We start from the raw sequence: 13,336 nt of genomic DNA on the forward strand, positions 1-13,336 counted from the left end.
TTTTTTCGTCATCAAAATTTTATCATTTTAGTAAACCCATCAGGATAGACTTAAAATAAACGTCTTTTAACACTGCTCTAGTTAGTGGGTTGCTTGGCTAAACAGCTGTGAGCTGTTTCACCACCTGTGGGCACCATGAGCTCAGGCAGTGCTCGGTGGGAAGTTGAGGAGCCATGGTAAGCGGAGTGCTGGCGAAGAGATGTCAGTGTGGTCCAGAGATCTAGAGGAGGGCTGACAAATCAGCATGGAAAAGCTGAGCTGAGAAGCAAGTGATCAGTTTAAAACAAGGGTACATACAGTTCATAATAATCATAATCAGGTTGTGGGTATCACTTGGTAGTTAAATAAGAGCCGAAGTACACGCAAATGTTGAATCAGGTCATGCACAAAACCAGAGTCCTTGAAGTCTAATAAAGGTAAAAAAGTGAGAGAAGTATCTAAAGTTCCGAGTAGGAAACAGGCTCAAAATCTTAAGGAACAACACGGACATCAGTGATCTGGAATCCAAACTAGTAAAAGGAGAGACGGTCGACCCACTGAGAGAGAGAAGTCCAGACAACAGGAGTGAAAACAAAGAGAAGAGCTAAGAGAAGAGGAAAGGAGAAGCAGTGTGGCCTGTGAACTATTCTGCATACCCTGTCTTACTGTGATAGGTCCCAACCAGACCAATGACCTTACGGACTTCAGTGAAACTGTTCATGTGTGATACCCATCCCCATGACATGGCCTGCAGCAATGGAGGAGGAACCTGATGTTAAAGTCAAGTGCCTTAGCTTGTTGAAGCCTGCCTTATTCAACCTCAAGAGGTAACTAATGCAACTAGACATGAGACACAGTTAAGGCTCTAAGAGGCTTAGAATGCCCGCACTCAGGGCTTCTTGCAACCGAGCAGGAACTTACGTGGGAAGGTCAACAGAGCAGCAATACTAACTGAAGCACCAGACTTCCCATGAGGACCTGAGAAGACTAAAAATGATATGATTTCTTGATATTCCCAAGCCTGCCACTCCCTGGCAGCCTTGGTTTAAAAATGTATGCTAGGTTCCATAATTTACACTGTATCATTTTAAAGAATTACGTGCTCAAAATCTTGCCACTAGAGAAAGTGCTAATGTGCATGTCTTTAGTAGTGGGAAAACATGAGATCTAAGCAAGTCTAACCTATCAACACAGGCAATAATCACGATGACACATCTCAAGGTTGACCACTATAAGCCAAAACCGAAATGTAATAATTTTAAACTAGCACAAGAAAATTTATCTTAAGACAAAAGTGAAAACAAAAAGAAACAGAGAAAGTAAAATAAAAAATAAGTTGTTATGCAGTTGTAATTGCTCCTAATGTAAACATGAACTGTTCAAAGACAGAGGCTGTAAGTCAGGATTTTGATAAGCTAAGGCCCAAGAATGTTATCTGCAACAGACACAGAATCAAGACACAGAGCTGCTCTAGGTAAGGGAGAAGACATGCCAAGAAAATACCTAAGCAAAACAAAGCTGGAGTTGGTATCTTAGCAACTGGACACAGAGAGTTCTACATCTACAACCTTTGCAATGGCTCCCACACTGCATCTCTTGTCATGCCTTGTTCTCTACTACTTTCCCCTCTCCAGTAATACTGGCCTCTTTTGCTATCCCACAAATATGCCGAAGGTTCTTCCACTTCAGGGCATCTACCCTGGCTGATTCTTCTGGCTCTAATTCTCTTTCCCCAGAGAGCCACAAGGCTGAGGATTGCAGCTCCCAGCTAAAAACTTATCAGATTACATCATAGGCAATTACAAAGGCCTTATCCGGCAGGCCTCACAGGGCTAAGCTGCCCCATGCACTCAGTGTACAGCAGTCTCAAGGACCCAGCCCTCGCTTCCAGCGATGCATTTTATACATATCTGAATTCCTACCTGAGATACCTTCATTCAGACACCTATCATGGCCCATGGCAGAGACCTCTTAGAGGAACCTCCCTGCAAGACCTCTTTAAAAGAAGATAGGGAGAACCTTGAAGATGCTTTTTCTCTCCTCTGTCTTCAGTACTTTTCTACTTCTAGCTCTTCCCCCTTGTCACGGTTCATTCCTTAGGCCCATAAACTGGAAGAGTCTCTTATTCAAGGCTCCCTTGACAGTGACACAACCCCCAAGTCTGTGCTCAACCACCTGAACCCTGATCAATGCTCTTCCACAGGGAAAGAGGAATGGAGCAGGGAGAGTTGGCACTTTCTCCAGTTTAGCCTCTTGATTATACTATGGCAGTAAGGGACTAAAGGCTTGACTGTTACTTTCATTTTGAGTTGTTGCCCTAATCAGCTACTCCAACACATGGCAACTCAGATGAGCTCCTGTCAACTGCTACTTCCCCACATTTCCTATAAGTTGGCTCAAATAGGACCTCAGTGAATTCTATCCTTGACCACCTCATATAAAATTATAGCCCACCTTGTGCTTGCTAGAATTTTCAGCACCTCCTGTCTTATTTGATTTCCCTGATTAAACTTTTCACCCTTAAACATACTATATATTTTGCTAATTGATTATATTAATGTTTCCACAACCACTCCCCCACAATGAAACATGAACTACACGAGCACAGGGACTTGTGGCTCTCTTAGCAGATGTATCACAAGGCACCTAAGGAATATACACAAATATTCACTAATGAATGACCAGGCAGACTTCAAAAAAGGTGGAGCTTCTGAAACTAAGAAATACAATTATTCAAATAACTCAACTAAAGCAATTAGCAATTTAGACAAGAGTAAAAGTGAAAATTTATTAAAGATATACATGTAGAATTAATCCAGAATGCAGCAAAGAGAGTTATATAGATAGAAAATAGCAAAAAAAAAAAAAAGTTGAGACATGGAAGATAGAATATGGAGGTCTAGAATATGTTTGATTAAAGACCAAGAAGAAGCAAATGGAAGGACGAAGCAAAGACAATATTTAAAGAGATAATAATTGCAAATTATATAGCAATTATGAAATAGATTGATCCACAAATCTCAGAGTATAGTATCTCAAGCAGGATATGTAGAAAGAATCCACATGTGGACAAACAGTAGTATAACTATGGAATGTCAAAGACAAAAATCATGAAGGCAATTAGGAAGAAAAATGACCTCTAAAGGAATGACGGAATCACAGGAGAATTTTCAACTGAAGTAGAAACCAGAAAACAGTGGAGTAAAATCTACACGTTGAGAAAAAATAGAAGAGAAAGCAAGAGAAATTATGATAAAAGAAAGATGATAAAACTTTTACAGATAAACACAAACTGATGGCCTTTGCCTCCAAAATGAGCTCTGAAGGAAAAATCTAAAGAATGTCAAGAATAATAATCCCAGCAGGATGGTTTAAAAGCAAGAAGGAACACTGAACAAAAACAGCAAGCACTTCTCTTATATTTATATATAAAATTTCCTCAAAAATGAAATATTCCATCAACCTCAGGCAGTTCTTTAGAAAATTCTCATCCAAAGGTCAAATAGCTAAAGATGGTGTAGAATCAAAATTTCATTCCTAAATTACTACCATCTTTTTAAAATAACTGGCTTAATTTATTCCACAAAGGCATTCCTAGTAACTTTGCAGAAAGAGTAAATAATTTTCTACTCTTTACTGACTATATACCTTATCCAGTCTTCTACTTCTGTATTTATACTGCTTGGTTAAATATCTGTTAGCTGTTAAGTATCTACTTCCCTCATCAAGCAATGCACTCCTAAATGAAAAGGTTTGGTTTTTAACAATTAAATCTAGAGCCCGGTACAAATAAAATGAGGAGAGGGGGGTGCAATTAAAAACTTTCATAGTGTTTCAGGTGTCTAACTTCAAGGAAAAATGAAAATCTAAAGAGGTACATTTTTAAAATACATCTACCCACCTGCTCCAAATCAAGAGAGAGCCATTTATCATTTCCCTGTTCAGCCACTGATATATGATATTTGCTTTTATTTTCAATCATATAAAAAGGAGTAAATGTCACAATTCTGGTGATGTTAAAACTGCTGAGGTCTATAGTGACACCAACCTAAAGGGAAAAAATTAGCATTTCAAAAACTGTTCCATTATTACAACATCCTTATAAAAATTAAGTTGTCAGTACACAGAGTTTAAAATAGAAGTTTCTCCATGAGCAGAGAATGAACTCACTTGATAGTCCATTTTCAGGCCTTTACATTTAACAGCTCCATGACTACCAACAGTATCAATTGAAAACTGATCTGACAATTCACTATCAGTTACCATAAGCTGAACCTAGGAAAAAATAATCCAAATACATTACAATTTAGATACCATTAAAAATTCCTACCTCAACTGATAAGTTTTTTGCTTTTTCATATAAATATTATATTAATGCACTAAACATTTTCCCATACTAAATTCTAATCTTTTTTTAAAAAATATTTTATATACTTATTTGTCTCAGAGAGAGAGAAAGCGAGAGGCAGAGCTCAAGCAGGGGGAACAGCAGGCAGAGGGAGAAGCAGGCTCCCCACCCAGCAAAGAGCCCGACACGGAACCCAATCCCAGGACCCTGGGATTATGACCTGAGCTGAAAGCAGACGCCCAACCAACTGAGCCACCCAGGTGTCCCTAAATTCTAATCTTTTTAACCTCAAATATTTAAATGGTATTTCTACCTGTTCTGTAATATTCTTCAAAACTCTAAAATCTAAAAGGAGTGAAAAGAAGCTAAAGGAGAATGAAAGTTTTTTTAAAAACTTACATACCTTATTATTATTAAAAAAGTGCTTTGGTTGAAAAGAAAACAGAACTGGCTTCTTATAATTAGGTGGATGCTTTCGGTGAATTCCATCTGCCTTATACTGTAACATCCGACTGGTTTTATTGACCATCCAGTAAGGACTATGAAATGCCACAACTGTCTGGCCGGTATTGTAAGTCACATGGATAGCAATATCTAAATCAGTCTTTTCTATTTCCGTAACACAGGTAAAATTGATGAAACTAATATCTTGTTGGTTAGGTTTTATATAATATTCACTTTTCCAATCATGATTAAGATAGTCAAGTAATTTTAAATGTAGTTTGGCTTTTTCCAACTGCACAGTACAAATATGGGCTGAATGTCCTTCATTTAGAGTATAAACTTTATGTTCAATCCCCTGTAATAAAAAAAATACATGAAAATGTTAAACATGTTAGAACAATAGGCCCCAAAATTCTATTTAATGATTCCAAAGGTCATACACATGCTTTTGAAACACCTCTGTCAAAACAAGTCAGAAGACTTGTATTTGAGTTCTAACTCTGCCAACTGTATAAACTTCTACAAATTGAGATTTGAATTATTGTATTTATAAAATGGTATAAATGATCTACTTCAAAGGACTACTGTGAGGATAAAATTAAATAATACAAAGTAAAACTATGTTGGAACTAATCAACATTATAAAACACTGTCATTAGTAAAACATTTTAAAAAAATGTTATCCATTAGTGATTTAAGTTCTGAAAACTACAGAATGAAAAAAATGACAGTAACCCAAAATAAGCAATCCCTACTAATTTCCATTCTTGCTTTTAACAATGCCTCATCACCACTTCCAATCACTGTCTATACTGTTATCTTCTGTATGTCTCACAACTATACACTTATTAGTTCATGTCACTGTGACCTCTCTAAGAGTCTCCTAACTGCTCTTGTCCCTTATAATCTTATCTCCCTACCACAACTGAATTGTATTCCTAAAAATTTATCATATCCTTTGGAAACTAGCAAACAAAATGTGACCTTTAAAAGGATCAAATTAAAAGTTCGAAACGAATGGGACACAGACAGTACATCACCAGTTTTTCCATTATCTCTAACTTGATTCCTTCTTGTTGTTAGAACACAGGAATCTCTTAAGATTTTAAATTACTTAAAGAAAAAATTATATAAATTATTGATGCCTGACATGCTAATTAATATTTCACAAAATAAGAATAGTAGTGATTCTGGTGATGTGAAAGAGGAAATAATTGGCAACCATGTGTCTGGGAGCCACTATGCAAAGTCCTTCACATGTATTTTCTAATTTTATTTCCCCCATATCCCAACCATGCACCTTTTATTACTATTCCTATTTTATAGATTATGACAAATGACTTAAAAAGATAATACAACTTGCTTAAAGACATAAAGCTAATAAAATGAGAGAGCTAGGATTCAATCTCAAATCTATCTGATAGATTGTTAATCACTGTGGTACCTGCCAGCCATATGGAAAATTGATAACCTTAAACCATAGATATGTTAACTCCCTCACAATTTATCAGACAAAACCCAGCATGGGAATAATATAACGTAGGGTTTTTTTTTTTTTTTATCCCTAGCTAAGTCTATTATTTGAATATTAAGACTAATTCACATACTTGTTGCAGAAGTTAGTGTCCATCTTTTAAGTATATAACAAACAAGATATAATTTGCACAGAAAAGATTTTAAAGATATATACACACAGATACTGAGGGCTCGGTTCCAGACCACAATAAACCAAATATTGCAATAAAGCAAGTCAAATAAATTTCTTGGTTTTCCAGTGCACATATGTCATGTTTACACTACACTGTAGTCCAGTGCAATAGCATTATGCAATAGCATTATGTCTAGAAATCAATGTATACACCTCAATACTTTATTGCTAATAATGTTAACCATCATCTGAGCTTTTACCAAGTCATAATCACGGATCATAAATCATAACCATTAAGAATGAAATGTTTGAAGTATTGTGAGAATTGCCAAAATATGATAAAAAACATGAAGTGAGGAAATACTGTTGGAAAAATGATCCTGGCAGACTTGCTTGACACAGGGTTACCACAGATCTTAAATGTGTAAAACACAGAGTCAGTGGAAAAAATATATTTTTAAAAACTCCTTTTTTTATAACGATGGAAACTTTTTTTCCATGTGAAAATTATCTAGACCACCCATTCACCAGTACTATCATTTTTATGAGAACATTAAAACACTGTTTTATTGTTCATAATTTTAAATAACTAAAGCTACAAAATCAAAGACAGGACAGCATTAAAAAAATTCTAGAATACCTCTATATAATAAGCAATTTTATAAGGAAGAAGATTTCGGAGCAGGATAGGTGGCCACAAATGCATTATGTATGGTAAGTCCCAGCCATCTTCTGAATACACTGACAGAGAAGCCAAATCATCTTTTTCTGGGACAACATGAATGATAAACGGTTTCTTAGCAGTGTTTTTAGATCTACATTTCTTCTTTAGAAAAGTGCCATCATTTTTTATAATTTCTTCAAAGTCAATTCTTTCACACCCTTGATAGTCCTCATCTTCTGGCTTCAGAGAAAGGGGTGATCTGTATAAAGGATGAAACAATATGCTTTAAAATCCTTTAAAAGAAAACATAAATTAGGCGATTATATTTGGAACAATGAAATTACATCACTCCCCGCACTTGTAATAAAATTTTTATAGTTTCATATTCTTTTTGGAAATAGCAAAAAAAAGACCAGTAAATAGACATTGTCATCCCTTAACTTTCTGTAAACTAATCAAGTTATTTGGCTCTTAAGAGGAGAATATTTTTCTTACAAGCTTACTAACTTCAAAGTTTATAATAACTGGTCTCCTATAGAAAATATGTAATTTTATAGATCATATATGCAAAGCAAACATACAAATACCTTTTAATTTGCACATTTAACTTAAAAATGTTGGCTTTCCTGAATATGTGGTCCTCATAGGAAATACATGTCATGACGGAATTCATAAACTAAAAACACATTTCCATTAAAAAAACCATCACCAGCATTTCAATGTTAATCAAACAAAAGCCTTTAATAGATATTTAATTGCTGAAACACTGGGCACAGTTGCAGAGGTGGTTGCAAGAAGATAGTGATAAAATCATATATGATTAATTCTTATATTTAAATATCACACTCTGCTTACATTTCAATTATATTTTAGGTTTAATCATTTTTCAAACCTAACTTGTTCAAATATAAACACTTAAATATATTTATACTTGTAAAACCATTCATCTATGATTGTGATACTATCCCTTACAAATCAACAACTGTCCATACTACCTCCAGACCAGATTTTGTCCTAAGCTCTGGTCCTAAAATCTTAAATATCCATTACACACTACTATAATGATGCCTGACAGTGATTTAAATTCGCTAGATTGAACTCTAAACAGTCCATACCCATTTCTCTGTGTGTCCCTTTTAAGGAACTTCCAACTACTAGCACTCTGGACTATGAAAAAATATTCGACTTTTCCATCTCCCTTGACATATACATAAATCTAATCATCTGTCAAATCAGTTATCCGATTTAACCTATTTTGTTTTTTACATTTTCTCTGTAATTTTCATTCTCTTTTCCATTCTTCTAATACTTAAGAACTTAATTTTCCTCAGGAAACAAACTGAGGGATGGCTGGAGGGGAGGGGAGTCGAAGGGACGGGGTGGCTGGGTGACGGACATTGGGGAGGGTACATGCTATGCTGAGTGCTATGAAGTGTGTAAGACTGATGAATCACACACCTGGATGCCTGAAACAAATAATACATTATAGGTTAATAAAAATAAAATAAAACAGAACCACAAAAAAATCTTAATTTTCTCCAAATTAAACTAATGTCAATAAACTCATCCAGATTATCAAAACCTTATTGGACCCATTATTCACGAACGAGAAGGTAAAACTGGAAATGAACAAATGAGTAAGTTCTTCTTTACTCTGTATTACAGAGACCCCAATCAGGTGGGGGATGTGATGTTAAAAGAGAAATAGCGCATCGTGACAGGTACAAAAAAACGTATGTACACAGCAGACTGAAGGAACGAGAGTGTGGTGAAGTCTTTCCAGACAGCTTCAGAGCTTTTTGCAGAGGTGACAATTTTGCCAAAAAGCCTTATTCTGAAGAGGACACCTGAATTAGAAAAATATGCCAGGTTAAGGGAAAGTTTAAGAAATGGATAGGAAGAAAACACAACAGGTTCTCAATGAGAAGAGCTTTAAGAACGAAAGATCATGAAAAAGGAGGACACCAAACGTTCTGAGAGAATAAAGAAAAAAAAAGATAATGTATAAGATAAAGGTAAAATTGACATCAAAGGGGCAAGAAACTGAGGGAGCAATACTTCAATGTGAACTTAAACTATGTATCAAATGTTCTGTTACAAGATGCATACTGTACTCTGATCATCCTGCAACTATTCTTTTTTTTTTTTTTAATTTTATTCACTCATTTGACAGAGAGAAATCACAAGTGGGCAGAGAGGCAGGCCGAGAGAGAGGGGGAAGCAGGCTCCCCGCTGAGCAGAGAGCCCCAATGTGGGGCTCGATCCCAGGACCCCGAGACCATGACCCAAGCCGAAGGGCCCAACCCACTGAGCCACCCATGCGCCCTATCCTGCAACTATTCTTTACACATACAAACCCTGTGCTTTCAGACCTCCTTACCTTCGGTCATGCAATTCCTTCCACTTAAGATTGCCTTTCTTTGCTAATCTGCATATTATTATGTTTGACCTTTAATTCATGTATCTTACCCAGGAGTCAATCAGTAACACTTGCTTTGTTTTTTGTGATTTTCTGTTAACACCCTCTCCCTACAACCCCACAGTTTTCTTCCTTCTGTATTTACATAATGCATCAATCTCTCAAAGTCACAGCCATGCCCAGTTCATCTTGGCATCCCATAGTAGAGCTTTATACACAGCAGAACACCTGACAAATATCTGTTAAATGAATTAAATTCAAAGATTAATCTATTTAAATTCTCCAGGGAAAGGTAGTCATTATGTAAGCATACCTAGATCAAAGAATTGGATTAGAAACACATTTAATGTGAGATACAAACTGGTTCATCACTAATAATTCTAATTAAGATTAATTTCCATTTGACAAATTAATATTTAGCCTTGAGCAAGAAAGTATAAAGATAATCCCAAGTTTTCTCTTCTATGGATAGAATCACAAAATATACAGCAATACTTTATTAAAAATAAAGTGAAATGCCATTAAATTTTCTCATTCATAAAATAAGTATACACTTCTTCACAGAGGTTTTGAAACACATTCTACATGCAATCTTTTATTTTTTTTATTAATCTGTGCATCATCAGGCTTACACACTTCACAGCACTCACCATATCACATACCCTCCCCAATGTCCATAACTATATGTCACCTTTAATCTAGTCTTGTAACCCACCGAAAATCCTTCCTAGAAAAGGTCAGATGTGGTAAACAACTACATTGTTGTTCTTGCAACAATAATATTCTTTCCCACAGGAGATTTCAACTGAGTGTTAGAAGGTATAAGTAATCAAGTACTCATTAGAAATAGCAGGTCTACTAACTGAAAATATGTGCCTGTAACTGCAAGGCTGCTCTGTAAGCATCAGAGAGCTAATCTGGAACTCTGGACAAGGATCAGAAGAGAGGCAGAGGGATTTCAGCACAGCGTGTGGTCCTGCCTCTGTCCTTCTGCAGCAAAGGTCTGGGCCAGGGCTAGTGTGTGTTCTGAAATGGTACTTAGACAAACTATAATGCTTAAATAGAGTTCACTATCCCTGAAAGAGATTATTTTCAAACCTGATTAAATATCCAGAATATTTGTTTGTCATGATATTAATCCTATAATTTTAGGACTAGCTCACTGTTAGCATATTATAAGAATTTTACATATAAAATTTTATATTCAGTTTAATTTTTAGAAGATTGATGAATATATGTCACAATTTAAAGTATAATTCTATCACTGAACAATTAATATGTAGATAAAAAGAAAAAATGTTTTCGAAAGGGATTGTTAAAAATTTCATTGCAAAACATTTGAAAAGTAAAAATCACTTCATAATAGCTATATATAAATCCAAAAGCTACCAATCATGCTCAACTGAACATTTTCTAAAAATCATATATAAATGACTTGTTATGGAAGCTATACAATAAGCATGTAATAATTGTATTTACTAGTAAAACACAAGTAATTTATATAGTATAAATTAAATACATTAAATATTTCTTTAAAAAAATAAAAACAAAACCTTCTAGGCACCCTGAAACTTAAGTTAGACAAGTTATTAACAAAACAGATTTAACTTTGATCACTTAGAGACAAATACCCCTACAAAACCATAAACTAAAAATTCCATAAGACACTATTAGAGCAAATAAAAAGATAAAGAAATAAAAAAATCACCGGTAAGATGTTAATGGTAGGTTGAATTCACTTCCAGGAGAAGCCGTTCCCAATAAAGTATTCCCTTCGTAAACACAAAGTGGGATTGAAAAATGATTTTTAATCTAAGAAAGAAAGACAAATCATATTTAGTATATTAATCTAAGAATCTAAAGATATTTTTAAAAAATCTCATCAAAATAACCCAACAAAGAAACTAGCAGGCAATACTTGTTTTGCTTATTTATATAAATAGGAAAAGAAATAAACACGCTATTACTTATCCTAAAAAATATAAGGAAGGTCACCACTTTTATAGAAAAGATGTGTCAAAAACAAAAACTTTAAAAATCCTAGAAGGAAGTAAAGTAATATGTTCTTGATCTTAACTTCTTCAGAAAAAAAAAAAAATAGAAGAATTCATGGGAAAAAATACTGTATCAAAATTTGAAATGTCTATATGACAAAATTTGAAAAAAGGCCACAGGCTGGGAAATGAATGCCTTTTTACTTCACTGTTGTATGTTGCTCATAAGATGAGATACTCTCCACGCACTTTGGAGAATATCTCATCCATCACATGAGCAGCATATAAAAATGATGTAAAGGGTAACATCACTTTGATTAATATATATTATTAGATAAACTTCCAAACAGTTATATTTACCTTTGAGAGAGATAAAAAGAAACTGGTTAATAAAAACAATTTCGTATTATAATATCTTAGTAAAATCTTATTTTTTAAAAAAATTATACCAAAATGGAAAACATGTTGAGAACTAAGAACTGATAAATGGGTAATCCTAACTACACTCCATGTCTAGATAAACTGTTTGCTCTAACTATTTGAAGCAAAAGAAACACATTTAAGTTTCTATAAATAGTACCTCTAAGAAATTTAAAATTAATGTGTAACTATTTAAAAAATAAATCAACAATAGAGAAAGTAGCCCAAGAGTCATCTTTTAAAATCATTAACTGCGGCCCTATAGCTCAGGGGTTAGAGCACTGGTCTTGTAAAATCGTTAACTGCATATCAAAACTGAAAGAGAAGAATTTCTGCTATCAGCCATGAGGGAATAACCTTCCCAACATAGACAACTAAAACACAGGGGGGAAAGAACCCACATTAAACAATGGTTTTCAGAAATTGGGTAGCAGGCATCACAGAAAAGAAAAAAATTAAAAAGAAACCACAAAGATAAGTCCTCAGATTGTCCCAGTTTGCTGCCTCAAGTTTCTACACTATAATGTAGGAGAAAAAGAGAAGTTAAACAGAGCCCAGTCAGCTGGAGTCAAACAGATAGGAGAATTTGGGGGAAGCCAATGTTTCTTAAACTCACAGCACACTGAGGAGCGAGGCACATGGAGAGGCAAGAGTTGCAGATTCAAGAGTGTCCTCCGTTGTCAAAATTTCACATTGGTACTGACTGGAATATGCACAGGAGTAAACTATCTAAGGCCAATTAAGAGCCCTTAAGAGTTCTCCAGAGCAGCTCAGGGCTCCTCCCACAGCAGATGTGAGCAAACCTTACTTATCACCGTGCACCCACTTCCATGTTCTCCTGCAACAGGAGTCCATTCAAAGTGGTGTCACTTGGGCGCCTGGGTGGCTCAGTGGGTTAAGCCGCTGCCTTCGGCTCAGGTCATGATCTCAGGGTCCTGGGATCGAGTCCCGCATCGGGCTCTCTGCTCAGCAGGGAGCCTGCTTCCCTCTCTCTCTCTCTATGCCTGCCTCTCTGACTACTTGTGATTTCTCTCTGTCAAATAAATAAATAAAATATTTAAAAAAAAAAAAAAAAAAAAAAAAGTGGTGTCACTATCCTGGCATTGTGCAAGGAGACCCTACAGGAGCCAGCATCACTTCAAAGAGACTGAGTATGACTGGGAGAGGGGAAATAAGCATGAACACCAGTTTGACTACAGCCTCACAAGTGGGCCAGGGGCAGACAATTGATCTGAATGTGGGCCCTGCCCACCAACAAAAGCTTCCTGGGGGACAAAATAGGGAGAGTACCCTACAATACGGTGTGAATACAGCTCTGGCAAAAACCCGGTATGAACCAACTTAACTTCAAGGTGGCCCCCAGACTGACCCACTAACAACACAAAAAGGCAGAGTCACCGTAGACAACTGAACTGAAGGC

At 35.6% G+C, this 13,336-nt stretch overlaps 1 protein-coding gene across 6 annotated transcripts in view; it reads right to left on the reverse strand.

Annotated features, from left to right (window-relative positions):
- The window catches only part of VPS13A (vacuolar protein sorting 13 homolog A), a 231,275-nt gene that overhangs the window by 53,228 nt on the left and 164,711 nt on the right, over positions 1-13,336 (reverse strand). For all 6 annotated transcript variants that reach the window (XR_004277231.1, XM_032306307.1, XM_032306303.1 and 3 more), the window contains exons 46-50: positions 11,211-11,314; positions 7,060-7,342; positions 4,731-5,126; positions 4,150-4,254; positions 3,881-4,027 (exon numbers count right to left, since the gene is read on the reverse strand). Coding sequence is in view for 5 of the 6 variants with exons in the window: in XM_032306307.1 (XP_032162198.1) it covers positions 3,881-4,027; positions 4,150-4,254; positions 4,731-5,126; positions 7,060-7,342; positions 11,211-11,314 (1,035 nt within the window). In the remaining variant the exon portion in view is untranslated. The remainder of the gene's footprint in view (positions 1-3,880; positions 4,028-4,149; positions 4,255-4,730; positions 5,127-7,059; positions 7,343-11,210; positions 11,315-13,336) is intronic.

Source organism: Mustela erminea, chromosome 12, assembly GCF_009829155.1.
Source record: "Mustela erminea isolate mMusErm1 chromosome 12, mMusErm1.Pri, whole genome shotgun sequence".
NCBI classification, from domain to species: Eukaryota; Metazoa; Chordata; class Mammalia; order Carnivora; family Mustelidae; genus Mustela; species Mustela erminea.